The sequence below is a fragment of the Dromiciops gliroides genome, chromosome 4, assembly GCF_019393635.1.
Source record: "Dromiciops gliroides isolate mDroGli1 chromosome 4, mDroGli1.pri, whole genome shotgun sequence".
Taxonomy (NCBI): Eukaryota; Metazoa; Chordata; class Mammalia; order Microbiotheria; family Microbiotheriidae; genus Dromiciops; species Dromiciops gliroides.
Genome location: NC_057864.1, coordinates 445,833,428 through 445,853,814, shown reverse-complemented (window position 1 = coordinate 445,853,814; position 20,387 = coordinate 445,833,428). Strand labels below are relative to the sequence as shown.

Genomic DNA, 20,387 nt, shown 5'->3' with positions numbered 1-20,387 from the left:
AGACTGACTGAAACCAGCTCATTTTTTCTTGCTGGATGCTTCCTAGAAAGCATGTTCTGGGTTCTCATTTCCACTACAGTATTATCTGAAGTGCTCACTCTAAAATTCTCTCTAACCCAGCCAACAGGGGGTATCTAGGTTAAGTATATAAAAATATGCTAAGCACAAATGTTTCTAAGAGCCACTCTCCAGAAAGCATTACCTCTAAATTACCCACATTTATGGACTAAAGTCACTCTCACCACACACAAACAAACAAGACAGTGGCCACGGTCACCTTTTTTTGCTTAAGTTGTGCTGTGAGATGCAAATGTTGGCTCATCGGGTCTAAAGGCTCCACCTTCTTCAGCGTCTTTGTGAATCCTGGGATTGATCTCGGCTCACTCGTCTCAGGTGCTTTAAGATTCTTTTTCTGTGTTGAATCCTCAGGCACCTGAACCTGTAGGGAGTTTTCCGGTTTGGAGGAAACAACACCTTCACTGCTTTCACAGATGCCCTTCCTTTCTCCTGGAGCTGCTGCTGATACTAACTGTCCACTGGCCTCTCTCGGAGGGGCTACTCTAGGAATCTCTAGCTGCACCAGGCTTTGACTCTTCGGTTTTGTCTGTGGACCAGGATCGGCCTTGACCTTTGTTTCTTTGGCCTCGGAGTTCTTAGGCAGCTCTCTTTGGGCCTTGTTTACAGTGTCCAGACTGACATTACCTAGAGGCTTATGCTTGGTTTCACTCTCCCCTTGAGGTGCTGATTCACTTGAGACAAAGGAACTTGCATCTTTCGGTTTCTTCTCTTTAAGAGGAACAGACTGTTTCCTTGGGTCTTCCTGACAAGGAAGGTCTGGTTTAACCTGAGAAAAGCTTTTTGGGTGTGAAACTGTGTGATCTTTTACTTTATTTTGAAGCACTGTTCCCTTCTCTGGTGCCTGAGATTTTCTTATTCCCACATCCAGAGGAAGTTTCTCTTTCACACTGGACTCTGGCACAGACTTCTGCTCCTTGTTTTGTGGCAAAAGTTGATCTTTCTTTTCCTTCTGCTTCTTTTCAGCTCTCTTTTCCTCATTTTCACCTCTGTTTAGTTGTTTCCAGAGGGATGGTTCTTGGTTCTTATCTAAAATTTTAAAAGGATTTCTTGGCTGGCTGGAATGCTGGAGCCAATCACATGTATCCTGGGCTTTACTGCTTAAGTGCTCATTAGCAATGGGTTCCTGAAAGAGGCGATCAAAGAATAAAGATTCTAATACACAGTTATAATGATGTACACGTGTAAAATGTGTCTCAGAAGAAATGGAAGGAATAGAAAGCATAACCTTATGTTTTTAACTTCCTTTAGTCTTTCCAGGTTTCCCTTCTCCTAGAAAGAACCAAAATTTAGGAGACTCATTTACAGATCCACTTATAATCTGCTACAAGACTCCTCATGATGTCCTAATTTAGGCCTTGGTCTCAAAAAATATCAACCAACCTCTACAGGATGTTCTGCAGAATCAAAAGCTGAAAAAGCTATCATCAAAATGCCAAATAGTAAATACTTTCTCTTGCCATCATAATGTTGTCTAGTGCCTATCTTTCTTTTTGCTAGGCAGAATATTGTCAGCAATCTTAATGATACAAATGCACTCTGGGAGATAGCATATTATAGTGGAAAAAAAGTCTGAACTTAAAATCAAGAGACTCAGATTCAAATCTTGGCTTACTGTCTTAGTATAGGCAAATCATCCAACTTTGGGGGGTTTCAGTTTCCTCATCTGTAGAATGAGAGAAAATTTTCACCTTAAAAAGGTGTCACGGGAAAATATCTAATAATAGATATATCTCTGATTATCTAGAGACGCGAGCATTATTCGAATTTCAGAAGCTCTCTGAAATGGAAACATTTCCCATACCTACATAATGTCATTAAATGGGGATTTTCAGGAGGCATTTATTTTCATCTTGCAGTGTGGCATAGCAGACAGAAGACAGGATTTGTGTCAGGACGACCTGAGTTCCAATCTAACCTCCATTTAGAATTTGTGTGACTATAAGCAAATCACTTAGCTCCTTTGAGCCTCAGTTTCTTCATCTGTAAAATGGTGAACATCTATTGTAACCACCTCAAAGGATTGTTAAATTCAAATAAACTAATGTACATAAAGCACCCTGTAAAACCTAAATTAGCAAATGAATGTCAGGGGTGATGACGATGAGTAATCAGTACCTAAAAAGACCTATGATTAGTCTGAACAAATATACATTTTCTCCAAATAAAGATGATGTTGACAACTTTCGGGATATAAAAGCTGTACTGAATTGGTAAAAAACAAAACAAAACAAAACAACAAAAAAATCCCAAGAAGTCCTCATTCTGATTATAATTGCCAAGATCTACAGACCGCCCTGTAAGAGTCAGTGGGTACATCATGATCAGAGTAGATCAATTCCTAATGGGATAAGATGTAACAGGTCAAAGGTGGAAGACCCGAGCAGCCCCCCGTGTGTAACCAATACGTGAACAAAAATCTCCACAAATCCGAGAAGGGGTCGACTGCACTTCTGGATAGCAGTCATTGCTACTTCTAGCTGGCATTGGCCTTTTGCAACTTCACCATTTCTTTAGGTTGCATTTAAATAATTGAGTCCCATAAATCCATACGAAGCACTGGTAATGTGCAAAGCATAGTACTAGATGTCACAGAGACAAAAAGGCAGCAGCATCTATCCTCAAGGGGGATAGAGAAGTAACGAGGATAGAAAGGTAAGTCAGAGCCAGACTGTGGAGGGCCTTAAAAAAAATCAAGCTAAGGAGTTTTTATTCTTGAGGAAATGGGAAGCCACTGAAGGTTCTTGATGGGTTTTGTTCAAAACAAAACAGCACCCAGGCCAGGTGAGTACTTTAGGAAGATTGAAGCAGCTCTGTGAAGGCTGGACTACACAAGGGAGGCCAATTATCCAAGCAAGAGGTAATGAGGGCCTGACCTAGGGTGGTGGCAATGAGAATAAAGAAAAGGGAGATGTCTGAAAAATGATGGCAGTAAAATTGATTAACTGGCAAAATGACTGGCTATGGAGAGGAAAAGAAAGGAAGAAATCAAGGATGACCATGAGATTATGCGACCAGTTGTGCCCTCAACATAAACAGGGAAATTTGGAGGAAAGGCATGTTTTGTTTTTGTTTTTGTGGGGCAATGAGGGTTAAGTATCTTGCCCAGGGTCACATAGCTAGTAAGTGTCAAGTATCTGAGGTAGGATTTGAACTCAGGTCCTCCTGAATTCAGGACCGGCGCTTTATCCACTACGCCACCTAGCTGCCCTTGAGGAGTATGTTTTAAAGGAAAACATGACGAGTTCAATTTTGGAAAATCTCACTGAGCTAATGGCAGAGCAACCAATTGGAGATACGGGACAGAATTCAGACAAAGATTAGGGAGATACGTGTGTGTGTGTGTGTGTGTGTGTGTGTGTGTGTGTGTGTATGTATTTGTTGTTCAGTCATTTTTCAGTTGTGTCTGACTCTCCATGACCCCATTTAGGGTTTTCTTGGCAAACATACTGGAGTGGTTTGTCATTTCCTTCTCCAGTTTATTTTATAGATGAGAAAACTGAGGGAAACAGGGTTAAGTGATTTGCCCAGGGTCACACAGCTAATAAGTGTCTGAGGCCAGACTTGAACTTAGGAAGAGGAGTCTTTTTAACACCAGGCCAGGCACTCTATCCATTTCCCACCTAGATGCTGTGTATGTGTATGTGTATGTACACATATGAATAGGGCCAGATCTGGAGTCAGGAAGGCCTGAGTTCGAATCTTGTATCAGGTACTAGCTATGTGACCATAAGCAAGTCATTTACCTTCTTTCTGTTTCAGGTGCTTCATCTGTGAGTGGGGAGAATAACAGCACTTACCTCCTGGGGTTGTTGTAATGAGTTAATGAGGTAACATTTGCAAACCTTAAAGCATGATATAAATGCTTGCGATCATTATCATTATTATGATATCATCATCACCATTATTATACTGACATATGGAACCATAGGAGCAGATGAGATCTCTTGGGTAAAGTGTGTACAATGAGAAGACAAAGTGACCCGAACAGAGGCTTGGGGATACCCAGGCTAAGGGGAGTAGCAGATGAGTGATGAGGAAGTAAAGACTGAGGAGTTACTCAGGAAGGAGAATTAAGAGAGGACAGTGTCACAAATGGCAAGAGATAGAAGAATAGATAAGAAAAAGGAAGGATCAACAGTGTCAGAGAGTTGGTTGTTGTTTTTTTTATAAAGACGAAGACTTGGAAAAGGCCATTGCATTGGATTTAGCAATTTGAGAAGTCACTGACAGACTATAAAAGGGTGGCATGAATGGCCTAGGAATTAGCCATGACAGGAAAAAGAGAACTAGGATAAGAACCTGAGGGAATGGTGGGCCCAAAGGAAAGTTAGGGGGTTTAGGGAGTTTGATTTTTTTAAGGATAAAACATGTACATTTTTATAGAAAGCTAATGGGGAAAGAGACAAGGGGACATGAAGAGTAAGAGAGGGGAGAGTATGAAAGGGAGAGAGAAGGGAAGAAGAGGAGAATGAAGGAGAAAGAGGGGAGGGACTTAAGGGAAATACATGGTTAAAGGGTGACTAGGGAGACAAGAGGAACAGGGGGATAGCTCAGAGGGGGACAGAGAAGGGGATAGAGAGGAAGAGATAATGAGAGAGAAGGAATGATAGGAGAAAGAAGGGAAGAAAGAAACAGAGGAGGGGAACAGTGATTGGGAGAGAAAGGGGGAAGAAAGAAGAGAAGAGAGACAGAGGAAGCAGGGGAGAGAGAAGAAGAGAGGAAGCAGAGAGAAGATGGAGAGAAACAATAAAAGTGCAAACATAAATGTAAATCATCAATGGGGAAACTTCCAAAGGATGACAGCCTGGATGGGAACAAGTGCCCAAGATGAAGAGTTGGATTTGGCAAAAAGAAAGTCACTGAATCTCCTGAGACTGGAACAAAGGAGAGTGAGTGAGGGCTCAGAGAGGTTCTGAGGTACAAACTAGGAAAGCTGAGGAAGCTCAAGCTACTCGGCTTGAATCTTCTCAGTAAAGTAGGAGCTGAGGTCATCTGCTGAGAGTGAAGGGACTTGGGCAGACTCAGAAGCTTGAAAGAAAAAGGGGTCTAGAACAGCCAGCAGGGAGTGTGATAGACAAACCAGGGATAAGTGAATCGCCACAAATGGTAAGGGCCCAGTGGGTTACATGGATGTACGGTTTAACCCAGGGAGCCACTGGCTTAAGTCAAGATGAGCCGCTCCTACCTTCCAGGGAACGCTTCCACACCAATGTTTCTTCTCTGCCTTGCTTCGACTACATCGATAGAACAATCTGACAGAACATAAAACACAAAGCAGAGTCATGAAAGCCCAATCACAAGGGTTAAGTCTGTTTTCTATAACCAAGCCCGAAAGCTTTGTTAAGGCAAATGTCTTGTTGGTGCTCCATAACGCTCAGTATAGATGCTAGATAGCACAGCATTAAGGGCACAACACTGCTGCATCACCAGAGGATGTACACATTCCTTTTGTTCCCTTAAAATTTCACTGAGCATTGATTTGAGCTGTCCTCAAAATGGATCCATTTTTTGTCTTACTTGAAAGGCAGCCACAAAGACTTGAATCACAGCTGAATAAGAGCTTTTATTTAATATGTTCAACACCCAGGGAGTCAAATTATTTGCATTCAGGAAAAAGTATGCCAGAGTTAAATCGTTTTAGTCTTGATTATAACTACTTTATGCAAAATAAAGTCAATCAAAAGCTATAGAAAATTATCATTGAATAAAAAAATGCAAGTGAAATAAAGAATTCCAAGAAAGAGTGAAGAACTCGAGGCGGTTTCATGCCAGTTCTGCTCATCACACCCCTGCCCGCACTGCGTAGGGACTTCAGTGTGTCTGTGATTTCCTGGACGTCCTCTCTTTCTGCCTATTTTTCATTCTCACTGGGACCTCCAGTACTTTCCCAGGCCAGTAGTGATTCTGACTTCAGTCCCCTCTGTCCCAATCTCAATCCTGTACTTAAAACATTTCAAATCTATGCCTACGTTCTACTCTCAAATGTCTTGACCTTTTATCCTGTCATTCCAGGACCAAGTCCCACCAACCCCCTAACTCTGGATTGCTTACTCCCATCATGCACTATATCTGTGGATCCTATTTATAAGCTAAAGGAGAAGATGCCAAACAGCAGTGTTGGCTGGGTCCACTATAAACTTAACCAGTCTCTATTGGGCCTTCTCTGAAGCAAGGTGATTCTTTTACTCCTCCAAAAAGCTCCCTCACACCGCACCGCTCCCTTCCCCCGCTTAAACTAAGGGCCTCAGCTTAATACTTTACTAAAAAAAAACAAACAGATGCTACTCCCAGTGAGCTGCCTCTCTTGCCTTTCTCTGCCTGTCACAACTCCTTGACATTACCCCCCATTATCAACCACTTTAATCAAGCCTCTGAAAAAGAGGTGGCCATTCCCTTACCAAAGTTAACTCCTCTTCATGTATTCTTCATATACAATTTTTTTTTTTGGTGAGGCAATTGAGGTTAAGTGACTTGCCCAGGGTCACACAGCTAGTAAGTGTCAAGTGTCTGAGGCCGGATTTGAACTCAGGTCCTGCTGACTCCAGGGCCAGTGCTGTATCCACTGCGCCACCTAGCGGCCCCATCTCTTCATGTATTCTTGACCCCATCTTCTCCTGTTTTCTCCAGTAGATTGCCCCCAAATCATCCACTTCCCCTCACGTAGCTTTAATCTCTATCTACAGATTCCTTCCATGCTGCCTACAAACACACCCCACTTTCCTCCAACCCTGACAACCTTTCACTACACACTCCATCTTCTCCAGGTAGCATCCTACCTCTTCCACGGCAGTGCTGCAAGTGTCTGAGGCCGGATTTGAACTCAGGTCCTCCTGACTCCAGGGCCAGTGCTCTATCCACTGTACCACCTAGCTGCCCCATCCTTCATTCTTATTTTTTTTTTTTGCAGGGCAATGAGGGTTAAGTGACTTGCCCAGGGTCACACAGCTAGTGTCAAGTGTCTGAGGCTGAATTTGAACTCAGGTCCTCCCGAATCCAAGGCCAGTACTTTATCCACTGAGTCACCTACATCCTTCATTCTTGCTACACGACCCACCCACCTCCTTTTCTGGTCATACAATTGTCACACACCTTTGACACCACTTCTATTGGCCAACCTCACTGGCAATATGTTGCCGTATTATTTATGTCCACCATAACTTTATTTCCCTATGGGTATGCTACACTTTTGATTCTTCAGAGACTATGGTTTCTACAATTTACAGTCACACACTATCACTGGAATGTTAGTATTAAAAAGACAGGTCTTGGCTTCAAGGAAGAGCTTCAGGTCATTAAGAGTACTATGCAATGTTCTATTCAATGCTGATGCCAGTTTATTCTCCACCCACAATCTGTTCAAGATACACACATACCATATCCATCATATCTACTGAAGGATCAGCTCTATAGGCTGTCCATGTACTTGAATATCACAGTCTGACCATTGGGCATAATTCATCTGTTTTGTTTTTCCCAAGTACATGACTGGACTAAAGGTTTCTTTGACTGACCTTGGATCCATTTTAGGAGGTTCTACCATATCTGGGGCTCTGATGCAATCAGAACAATGCTATCCCAAAGTAAAGACATCGGGAAGACCACCATTTATAGGAAATGCTTCCATTTGTACTCTGTGGCAGATGCCCTCCATTGATAACGAAAAAGGTCTTTTGTGAGCACACTGCTTTATGCCCCGTTTGATATCAGTAATTAGATGGCTAGATAAAGGGATCTCTTTGGTTACATCTTTTACACAGTCAAAGAATCACAACTCGCAAACTGGAAAGGAGCTCAGGGATCAATTCGTCTAACCCAAACTCAAAAAAGAATCCTCCACCACATACACGGCATCAACTTTTGCTAAAAAGAACTCTAATGAGAGAGTCTACTGCTTCTCCAGGAATCTCATTCTATTTGTGAATTAGTCTATTAGGAAATTTTCCCAACAATGATATCTACTTTTGCCTCTTTAGAACTTACATTCATTGCTCCTAGTTCTGCTTTCAGGGGCCTAGGATAAGGCTGATCTCTTTCTCATGAGACAACCCTCCAAATACTTTGAGCCAGCTATCACTCCCCAAATCTCTGCTTCTCCTGGGCTAACCCACCCAGGGTTTCTTCAAGGCTCATTACCATTCAAAGTGCCCTCTCCTTGATGATTTACAGCAGGGGTGTCAAAGGAAAATAGAATCAGATCCTCACCTTAGAAAACCACAAATTAACATTATCTATGTTGTATTGTATTTTTATTCATTTTGTTAAACATTTCTCAATTACATTTTAATCTGATAGTCAGAGTCTGACTCTGGTCTACAGCTTATCAATATCCTTCCTAATTGAGTCGATCCAAACTGAATACAATCCTCTAGATATGATCTGTCAAGGACAGAAAACAACTAGATTACTGCCTTTTAATTCCTGTAGGTAATGTCTCTTTTAATGATACCCAACATCCCAACAGCTTTCCTGTCTGCAAGATCACATTATTGAATGAAAAAGCACCTATTAAGCATACACTATGAGCAAAGCACTATACTGACACATGCTGAGCTTGAAAATTCACTAAGACTCCCAGATTGTCCTTCAGACATATTGCAATCACCATTTCCCCCTACTTTGTATTTGTGAAGTTGATTTCTTGGACCCAAGTGTAGACTTTATAATTAGCCCTAGATTAAATTTCATCATATTAGATTCAGCACCATACTCTAGCTTTTAAAGATCTGTTTGTATCCTGACTGTCAATTAGTATTATTAGATCTCTCTCCCAGTTGTGTCTTAACTCAGTATCTGATAAAGATGCCATCAAAGCCATTATCGAAGACACAAATAAAAATGTAAAAAGAGCAGAAGGAGGGGCAGCTAGGTGAGGCAGTGGATAGAGCACTGGCCCTGGAGTCAGGAGAACCTGAGTTCATATCCGACCCCAGACACTTAACACTTACTAGCTGTGTGACCCTAGGCAAGTCACTTAACCCCAATTGCCTCACCAAAAAAAAAAAAAAAAAAAAGAGCAGAGGGTGAAATACAACCCTTATGGCACTCTACTGGAGACCTCTTCCCTTCCAGGATGAAGTCAAAACTGTTAAAGATTATTCTTTGAGTCTAATGATCAACCAATTCTGAATCCATCTAACTGTATTTTACCCAACCCATATCTCTTCATCTTTTCTACAAAAACACCAAAATATACTGGATCAAATACTTTGTTGAAATCTAGTTAAACTATTCCTGCTGCATTTTCCTCATCTATTAATTTAGTAAGCCTGATAAAAAAAGGAAATGAGGCTAGTCTAGCATAATCTATGCTAATGTTCTCTAATCATCTCTTTAATGATCTTTCTAGAATTTTCCCAAGAAGTGAAGTCTAATGTCCTACAATTCACATTGTCTCTCCCCGCCCCCCCAACCCCCCCACCCCCATCCCACACCCCTTTTTGGAAAATCAGGCGTAGAGAGGCACTGAAGTCTTGAGCAGGGGAGTGACAGGGTCAGATCTATACCCTAGGAAGATTAGGTTGACAATTATATGGAGGATGGAACAGAGAATGAAGAGACTGGAAGCGGGGAGACCAATTAGGAAGCCACTGTAATAGCCCAGGGGAGCAGTGAGGAAGACCTAAAAGGGCAGAGGTCATGTGAGAACAGAGAAATGGGCAGATGTGAGAGATATTGTGGAGGCAGATCCAATAAGATTTGGCACCTTATTGGGCATGGGTGTAAGTGAGAGTGAAAAAGCCAAATATCATTCCAATGTTGCCAACCTGGATAGCAGGAGGGGTAGTCACACTCTCAGGCGAGAAACAGGAAAGTCTGGAGGAGGCACCTATTGAGTTTGAGATACCTGTAGGATATCCAGGTAGAACTATCCAGCAGGTAGCTGATGAGGTGGTACTACTGGAGTTCAGGAGAGAAATGAGTCCCAGCTTTATAGTTTTGGGAATCATCTGGATAGAAGTGATAATTGAAGTCATGGAAGCTAGTAAGATCTCCAAGAGAAACACCAAAGTGGGACACAAATCATGACTCCTCAAAAGAGGCTGAGCAAAAGCAGCCAAATAGATAGAAAAACCAGTAAGTCAACAAGCCTTCATAAATGCCTATTATGTGCCAGGAACTGTGCTAAGAAGGCAGAAGAGTCACAAAAATCAAGCAAAGTGAGAGTATCTAAAAGTCTAGGACAACAGTAACAAGTTGGAGAAGGTTATATCACTCTTCTCAAAACCCTTTAGTGGCTTTCTTGAAAATATCTAAATTATTTACTGTAGCATCTCTGCACCGAAGTGCATGGTTGCCTCCTAATGGTCTAAAATTACATTATTTTAAATAATGTTTAAGATTTCTGACTCCCTTATGAAATGTGAAACAGATAATTTTGACTATATAAAATTGAAAAGGTTTTGCCCAAACAAAACCAATGTAACCAAAACTAGAAGGAAAGTAGAAAACTGGGAAACAATCTTTACGGCAAGTATCCCTGATAAAGGCCTCATTTCTCAAATATATAGAGAACGGAGTCAAATTTATAAGAACACAAGTCATTCCCCGATTGATAAATGGGCAAAGGATATGAATAGGCAGTTTTCAGACAAAGAAATAAAAACTATCTATAGTCATATGAAAAAAATGCTCTAAATCATTATTGATTAGAGAAATTAACATTAAAACAACTTTGAGGTACCACCTCACACTTATCAGATGGGTTAATGTAACAGAGAAGGAAAATGATAAATGTTGGAGGGGATGGGACACTAATACCCCACTGGTGGAGTTGTCAACTGGTTAGATCATTCTGGAGAGCAATTTGGAACTATGCCCAAAAGACTACAAAATTGTGCATACCCTTTGATCCAGCAATACCACTACTAGGTCTGTATCCCAAAGAGATTAAAAAAAAAAAAGGAAAAGAACCCATTTGTACAAAAATATTTATAGCACTTATTTTTGTGGTAGCTAAGAATTGGAAATTGAGGGGATGCCTATCAATTGGGGAATGGCTGAACAAACTATGGTAAATGATTGTACTGGAACACTATTGTGCTATAAGAAGGATGATTTCAGAAAATCCTGGAAAGACTTATATGAACCGATACAATACAGAGTCAAGTGAGCAGAACCAGGAGAACATTGTACACAGTAACAGCAATATGGTATGATGAATAACTGTGAATGACTTAGCTGTTCTCAGCAATACAATGATCTAGGACAATCCCAAAGGACTCATGATGGAAAATGCTATCCCCCTCCAGAGAAGAACTTACGGCATCTGAATACAGACAGAAAATACTATTTTTCACTTTCTTTTTTTTTTTTGGTTTAAGTTTTCTTCCACAAAATGACTGATATGGAAATATTTGTAAATCTTTGCACATGTATAAACTATATCTAATTGCTTATCTTCTCAGGGAATGATGAGGGGAGGAAGAAAGGGATAGAATTTTTATCAAAAAAATAATGCTAAAAATTGTTTTAATATGTAATTGGGGAAACATAAAATATTATTTTGAGAAAAGAGAGGGGGCAGCTAGGTGGTACAGTGGATAGAGCACTGGCCCTGGATTCAGGAGGACCTGAGTTCAAATCCGGCCTTAGACACTTAACACTTACTAGCTGTGTGACCCTGGGCAAGTCACTTAACCCCAATTGCCTCACCAAAAAAAAAGAAAGAAAAAAGAAAAGAAAAGAAAAAAGAGAGAAGAAAAAAAATTTCTCACTCCTAGTAATAAGTGGTCTAAAAAAATAATCTCCTGCTTTACCCAGGTCAGTTAAAGTAATGACAGAATTCAGTTTTCCTTTGTCCTTCCACCCATCAATTTTAGAAGAAGAATGTTTTATTTCAAGAAATATGGGGAATAGCCCACTGTTTGGCAGCTAGGTGGCACAGTGGCTAGAGCACCAGAGCTGAAGTCAGGAAGACCTGAGTTCAAAATCAGCTTCAGACATTTACTAACTGTGTGACCTTAGGCAAGTCACTTAATCCTGTTTGCCTCAGTTTCCTCATCTGTAAAATGATCTGGAGAAGGAAATGACAAACCACTCTAGTATCTTTGCCAAGAAAACCCCAAACGGGGTCATGAAGCCTGACACAACCGAACTGACTGAACAACAACAAAAAAAATTGCTGTTTAGGGAGGGGAGATGTGGGAAAGGGAAGGGAAGAAAGAAACTATGCATGTGGAATACCACATATACAATGAAATCCAGTTGTTATGTTGGCTGGTTTTACTGATTCCTTTTTTTTTTCCTCCTTTCTTATTCTTTGTTATAAGGCATGGCTCACTCAGTGGCGGAGGCAGGAAGGGAAACATTCAGGAATGAATCTGATATAAAAACAAAAGATATCTTTTATTTTTAACTTTAGCACCAACTAATCAACTCAAAGCAAGACTCTAGTTTAAGTTTTCTTGTGAAGTTGGGATGGTTTACTTAGTGCAAGCCCTCAAAAGCTATTCCTGGGAAATGACTGGTCTGTTGAGGGACTCATCAGATGCTAGTCAGTAGTACCACCTAGTGCTAAAATTCAAGAAATACACTTAAAGCAATCTAAAACTATTTTGCAGTGATACTCTCAAGCAATGAAAAACTGTCATTTTAACCTTGTCTTTTGCAACTATGATTATGTTGTAGGATTAATACGATGGCACTGACTAAAGAACATAAATTTTTTTATGCTCTTTGGAGAAAAACCAGGGCATATCACTTTTGGAAAGAATAAAACTAATCTTCCTTTTCTGAAGTTCCTGTCATTTTAAAACATTGGAACTCTTAAAAAAAAATTTAAACCACATCAAACACAATGTATTACAGTAATCTGTTATATTCAGTCATCAGCAATTCGGTGATTTGCTGACCTCATGGCCCTGCATAAATTCAAAGTCTCTTTCAAAGAACCATTTCATCAAATCTCCCTTTGTAACACAGGGGCAGTTAGTACTTTCTCTCCATACCCAGTGCCTCCAGGCTCATCTAGACCCTTGTCACCACATACTTCTATGATTGCAACTGCCTTCTAATTGGTCTCCTTGCCTCTAGCCTACCCCCTGAAATCAATCCATCCTGTATAATGCTGTTTTATTAATATTTCCCAAATATCATCTTTATTACATAAAAAAAAATCATTAATAGCTACTTACTAGTACCTAACTGGGCATCCATTTCAACAATTTAACTTTCCAGGTTCATTTTGCATTACTTATCTTCATGAACATCAAACAACTAGTTGTTTCCCCATTTTAGCATATCATTTATTGCCTTCACAAATTCACCAAAAAAAAAAAAATAGTACCTGGAAAGTGTTCCCTCCTTATCTTCCTGAAAGGCTCACCTCAAACGTCACCTCTCTCTGAAGTATTCTCTCATCTTCCTCCCTTCAAGCATTATCACCCTACTCAACCTTCCCTCGAGCATTTTGTCAGGCTCTCTCTTTTGCCTACCCTGCATTATATTCAACTGTGTTCATGCTGTAACCTTTTGAGAAGAAGAATGTCAGCCCTGTTAGCATTAGGACTGAATAATTTTTCATCTTTGCGCCCTGCAAATAATTAACAAACTCTTAAAAATGTTTGTCAGAGTTCTCCCTCTCCCATATAGCCTACATACAATCAACAGCCAAGTGCTGTGAATTCTACCACCACAATGTCTCTTTCATCTGTCCATTTCTTTCTATTCCCCTTGTCACCACTTTAATTCAGGTCTTGATACTCTCTTACACAAACTACTACAATAGCTACCCAGCTAACTAGTCTCTCTGACTCCCGTGTCTCCCCAGCCCCATCCATCCTTTACATTGCTGCTGAATTAAATCTGCCTAAGCCAAGGGACCAATGTAGTCACTCTCCTGCTTGGGAAATCTCAATGCCTCCCTAGTGCTGACAGAACCAAATAAAGAATCTATAGCATGGTACTCAGACCTGCTACAACGTTGTTATTATTGTTCTATGTTGTCCTATGAAAACAATACTAGACTGTCAAACCTTTAAGAGATACCTTAAGGGGAAAGAGAGGAAAGTAATTATTATCTTTAAGTCATAACTTAAGTGCATAACTGCACATGTATGACTTATATTGAATTGCTTGATTCATAGGGAGGGTTGAAGAGGGAAGGAGGGAGGGAGGAAGGAAGAAAAATTTAGAACACAAAGTTTTAAAAAGTCAATGTAGGGGGGCAGCTAGGTGGTGCAGTGGATAGAGCACCGGCCCTGGATTCAGAAGGACCTGAGTTCAAATCTGGCCTCAGACACTTAACACTTACTAGCTGTGTGACCCTGGGCAAGTCACTTAACCCCAATTGCCTCGCCAAAAAAAAAAGTCAATATGAAAGGAGAGAACAGCAATTTATTATCTTTTTTACTATGTATGGCTCCCTGGATTTTTCTAAGCAATTCCAAAACATGAGATCAAGATACAAATTAACCTCTTTTTTGAAGTGACATCCTAAAGCAGGGGTCCCCTACCTGTTCACTGAAGCCTGATTGAATGTGAGGCCTGAGTAATTCCTTGGAAGAATGTTAGAAGGACCTTTGAAATTATCTAGTCCAATCCTCCTATTTTATAGATAGAATTTCAAGGTGGCACATACCACCTTTTCCCCAGAGTTATTCCCAGTACAGAAGGAGGCAACACTACAATCAACAAGCTTGTTATTCCATATCAACTAGACATATTTTCTCTATTTTCTTTTTCTCCATTTTAACTACGGATGTACATTGTATAATCAATGTCCTAAAGCAGAGGTGCCAAAATTCCAAATGCAGCCTGAACCAGATTAAAATATAACTGGGAAATGTTTAACAAAATGAATAAAAATCAAATACAACACAGATAGTGTTAATCTGTGGTTTTTAAGTTAATATGCTGCCACAGATTTCCATTTAAATTTGATGCCACTGTCCTAAAACCTCCCAGATTTTTCCTGATGATCTAGCTTTCCTTTTCCAGAAATCTTAAGATCACCAAGAAGGGTGGGAGTGGGGTATCTGCTGGCCCTTTGATTAACCATATTGATATTTGGGACTGACCAGTCAGTCAAAATCAACTGGTGAGGAGGAAAAGACATGGAACGATTAACAAAGACTAATTATTCAAAGAGTTATAAAAGTGTTAGGAAGACTGAACAGAGCAAACATGTATATATGTGCATATGTACACACATGCACACGTAAACATATACATATATGCCTATATCCACACACAGAGACATGTATGAGACACGTGTCCACGCAAACATCCTTTGCACATACCTGTATTCTTTCTTGTCCTGTGGCTGAAGCAAACCCTGAAGCTCCACCACATAATCTTCATGTAATAGACAATGAGAAACAGGAATACTGAGGAAAGAAAAAGAATATCAGATTTTTTTTTTCATTTCAGGAGGCAGGGAATCAAGCAGTCCATAGGCCAAGATTGAATCTTAAACATAAGAGAAACACAAAAGTCATTTATGAGGCCAGGTCTCTAAAAGCTAGTTGTTTCCCCATTTTAGCATATCATTTATTGCCTTCACAAATTCACCAAAAAAAAAAAAAGTACCTGGAAAGCATTCCCTCCTTATCTTCCTGAAAGGCTCACCTCAAACGTCACCTCTCTGAAGTATTCTCTCATCTTCCTCCCTTCAAGTATTATCCCCCTACTCAACCTTCCCTCCAGCATTTTGTCAGGCTCTCTCTTTTGCCTACCCTGCATTATATTCAACTGTGTTCATATACCAAGGTGACGCATCCTGCTGCTGAGGAATTTTGCCTAAGACTTTACTTTTCTAAGCAACAAAGCTCCCTTTATTTTTGACATTTTTGATAGAATCGTTTAAAAACACATTATATAATACATCACCACCACCTATAAAAGTGGATAGTAAATATGATTTTAATTTTTTTGATAACTGAGTTGTTATAAATATCAATTATTGCACTGTTTTATAATACAGTGAGACCACTGAGGCATGTAGAGTTCTTTGCCTTTATATTAAGTCACCCCCAAATGCTAGATTTATTGTGTCTGCTTTAGTTTTTCTATTTATTTATTTACTTGTTTGTTTGTTTGTTTGTTTTTGCGGGGCAATGAGGGTTAAGTGACTTGCCCAGGGTCACAAAGCTAGTAAGTATCAAGTGTCTGGGGCCCGATTTGAATTCAGGTCCTCCAGAATCCAGGGTCAGTGCTCTATTCACTGCGCCACCTAGCTGCCCCTAGTTCTTCTATTTAAAACAAAACAAAACTGTCAACTCTAACTTCTTGTTGTCAGGCTTTTATTTGTATCTTTCACTTTTATCGTGCTACTTCTACTCTGCTATAAATGAGGGAAAAACTAAGAAGTTTCAAAATTCAACAAACATTTATTAAACACTATGTGCTCAACATTCATGCATCATTCATGCATCTCCATCACCTGAGCAAGTTGTTAAACATTTACTAGCGCACCCCTGAAATGGATCGATTGACTTCACTGGACCAATGGTTAATAGTTAATACACAAAGATTAAGAACCCCGGCTCTCATTCTTTATATACGTCATTACTAGACTGTAAACTCTTTGAGGGCAGGGACCTTGCCTTGGCTAAACTCTGATTACTCTCAGTACCTAACATGCCTCCGTGTCTAAGCCGAATTCTGTTTCCATTTCTAAACCTAATTTGATTTCTAAGTCCAACCCTAACCCAGAACACTGCACATGGATAAGGGAGAGGGGCTGGCCTTGAGATTTCATCAGCATGGGAAACTTTGAGGGAAGCAAAATTCCCTCCTTCAATGGGGGCTTGCAATTTATAGTCTTATGAGAGCTGGAGAAATGACTTGCCCAGGGTTACACGGTGGGAGTATCTGAGGCGAGACTTCCAGGCTTCGAAGCTAATGCTCTAAGTGCTTAGCGAAGGTGTGTTAGCCTGACTTGGGGGACAAGCACAGGCGGGATCCGATAGCCGGCCGCGGAAAGCACCGCCCCCTCCCCTTGCTCCTCCCCCTTCCCCCCTCCCCCTCAGGACCTACTCCACTGGGCGCGCGAAGCCACACGCCTCTGCCCGGCACACGAAGAAGCTCTTGTCTTTATTGGGGCCCTCGCGGATTCCGGTTTTCAGGAAGCAAAGAGTCCCTGGGGGGAGAAGGAGACATTGAAGACACACCGATATCGACCCTGTGGAAATCCGTCTCCTCTTCCTCAACTCCTCCCTCCAGGCACACACTCCCCCCGAGTCCCCAAGCCCAGACCCACTCACCGTGATCGGGACACTGAACACGCTCCATAGATCCAGTCGAACAACTTCAACTCTCCTTCTCCCGCGAAGCCCCGCCCTCCCTCCGTATCCGGAGTCAATCAGACGCCGTAGCTCGGCGTCTTCCTCCATCAGTCCGCCTTCCCTGACTCACAGCCAATCACATCGGAGGTGGAACTCACAAGAACCAATCAAGAGTGCCTCCGGCCTTGACGATCGGGATTTAAATGACAAAGTATATTGATTGGTCAGGACGAACGAATAGTCCCCGGAGCCCTATTGGCGGAGGTAAAGAATGATGTGAGAGAGAGCTAATAGTAGCAAGACTCGCTCGTCCAAAAGTTCAAATTCAAGAGGGGGCGGATACCCGGGAAAAATCTCGTGCGACTGTGGGACGCAGAGTCTAGCTCAGCGGGATCTGGTCCTTGAAAGAGACCTCCGTGATTTTTACAGGCTGTTCCGCGCTACCTGGAGTCCCCGGCCCCCTTCAAGGATCCCCTCAAATGCTCCCTACTCCATGAGAGCTTGCCTGATTTCCCTAGCAGTTTGTCTCTGTCCCAGTCCCCCCCACTCCCTATATCCCCATTTCCGCCGCCCCCCCCCATCATTTGTACTTACTTTGTATCCTGTGTATAGCAAAGGGTCTGGTTGTTTGTTGTTGTTCAGTAGTGTCCGACTTTTTCCGGACCCATTTGGGGTTTTCTTGGCAGAGTTACTGGAACGGTTTGCCATTTTCTTCTCCAGCTCCTTTTACAAATAAGAAAGCTGAGGCAAACAAGATAAGTGGCTTGCTGAGGGTCACAGAGCAAGGAAGTATATGAGGCCAGATTTGAACTCAGGAAGATGAGTCTTCCTGACTCTGGGCCCGGCGTTCTATACACCATCTAGCTGCCCCAAAGGGGTCCATACTACTTTTGTATTTCTGTCTTCTGTGCCTAATACAGTGCCTGGCAGGTACTTGATATTTATATGGTAATTTAAGATTTGCAAATAACTTTGCACATGTTAACTAATTTGGTCCTTTCAATAACCTTTCGAAGTAGGTGCTGTCCTCTCCATTTTACAGATGAGGAAACTGAGGATGGGAAAGGTTAAGTGACTTGTCTAGGGTCACACAGCTAGTAGGCATCTGAGGGAGGATTTGAATTTGGGTCTATCCTGACTCCAGGTCCAACACTCTATACACTATGACACCTAACTACCTCATAATGCTCGTAGACGCTCTTGATTAAGCAAAAACTCTATACCAACTTCTTTGAAAGATTACTAACTACCAAGAAGGCAAGTTTGTTCAATGTTAGATGCCTGATTGACAATAACAAAACAATAAAAATTATGATTGTTATCAATTGACAGAGAAAACAACTTTTTAATCACTAAAAATCATTGGAATAAATAAACCTTTCCTTAACGTATCTATCTAACAGTATCCATATGGTAACAGCAAGAACTCCCTGTTTGGTTCAGTTTATTGTTGTTTGACTTTCTTTGTATCCTGAGTGATTGGCACAATTCCGGCACGTTGTAGCTGCTTAGTAAATGTTAGATAATTGACTGACAACTAACATCTGTAACATGCTATATCAGGTGCCACAATAAGCTCCAAATTAATCCATGACCAAAATATGTAAGATCATGCAAACCTCAAAAGACAAGAAGGTAAACTAATAACTATGGATAGGAGAATAATTCTTTACTAAACAAGGGATGGAGGTGACCATAAAAGATAAGATGGATAACTTTGATTACATGAAATTTAAAAACTTTTGCACAACCAAAATCAATTCAGTTGGAATTAAAAAGGAAACGATTGGGGCAGCTAGGTGGCGCAGAGGATAGAGCACCGGCCCTGGAGTCAGGAGGACCTGAGTTCAAATCCAGCCTCAGATACTTAACAATTACTAGCTATGTGACCCTAGGCAAGTCACTTAACCCCAATTGCCTCACCAAAAAAAAACCCCCAAAAAACCCGAAAAGATTATCTAGTTAAAAAAAATCTTTGCAGCAAATTTCTCTGATAAAGATGTGATATCCAACATATATTGGGAACTGTTTATATATATATATATATATATATATATATATATATATACACACACATATATACACATATATACATACATACATATACACATGTTTGTACATAAAATAACACACACATATACATACATACACATATTAGCCATATCTAAAACTGTGTGTCTCATTCTGCATCTCTAGCATATCACCTCTCTGCCAAGAAGTAGAAAGTATATTTCATCATTAGTCTTCTGGGGTTGTGATTGTTCATTGTACTGATCACAGTTCTCAAGACTTTCAAAGCTGTTATTTTTATGTTTTATTTTGTAAATTGCTCTCCTGGTTTTGCTCACTTAACTCTGCATCAGTTCATGTAAGTCTTCCAGGTTTTTCTGAATCTATTACTTTAATAATTTCTTATGGTACAATAATTTTTCCATTAATCCACATATTATAATTTATACTATGGTTATTATTAAAATATTAGTGTTGTCACAATCCAATCAAATTTAAGATACTCATATTTAGTTAAATTACATTTTTAAGATTGTCATAATTTTCTCAGCCATTTCCTAGTTAATTAACATTTCCTAGTTTCCAGTTCTTCACTAGAATAAAAAAAAAAAGTGCTGTTACAAGTATTTCTTTTAATATAGGTCCTTTCCCTCTTTCTATTATCCCTTTGGGACTTTTATTAAAAATAATAGATGTTGGGGGCAGCTAGGTGGCACATTGGATATAGCACCGGCCTTGGATTCAAGAAGACCCAAGTTCAAATGTGCCTTCGGACACTTGCCATTTACTAGCTGTGTGACCCTGGGCAAGTCACTTAACCCTCATTGCTTCCCCCCAAAATAATAACAGATGTTTTTTTAAAAACTGCATCAAAGTTCATAGTTTCATACATAATCCTCTTTTTTATTCTTTATAGGCTAAAATGCTTATTGCTATGAAATGTTGATGATTTTTTAATGTTTAATAAAGTTTAAACAAGTGCTTGTTGATTCATCTAGACATCTAGACCTCCATTCTATTTATTTATTTTTTTTGGTGGGGCAGTGAGGGTTAAGTGACTTGCCCAAGGTCACA

General features: G+C 40.5%; 1 protein-coding gene across 1 annotated transcript in view; it reads right to left on the bottom strand.

Annotated features, from left to right (window-relative positions):
* The window catches only part of TTF2 (transcription termination factor 2), a 52,492-nt gene extending 35,138 nt beyond the window's left edge, over positions 1 to 17,354 (bottom strand). Inside the window, exons 1-5 of the mRNA XM_044004269.1 lie at positions 17,283 to 17,354; positions 17,056 to 17,158; positions 15,318 to 15,404; positions 5,264 to 5,330; positions 278 to 1,201 (exon numbers count right to left, since the gene is read on the bottom strand). Coding sequence (XP_043860204.1) covers positions 278 to 1,201; positions 5,264 to 5,330; positions 15,318 to 15,404; positions 17,056 to 17,158; positions 17,283 to 17,310 — 1,209 coding nt within the window. The 5' untranslated portion in view covers positions 17,311 to 17,354. The remainder of the gene's footprint in view (positions 1 to 277; positions 1,202 to 5,263; positions 5,331 to 15,317; positions 15,405 to 17,055; positions 17,159 to 17,282) is intronic.
* Positions 17,355 to 20,387: the final 3,033 nt, after the last annotated feature.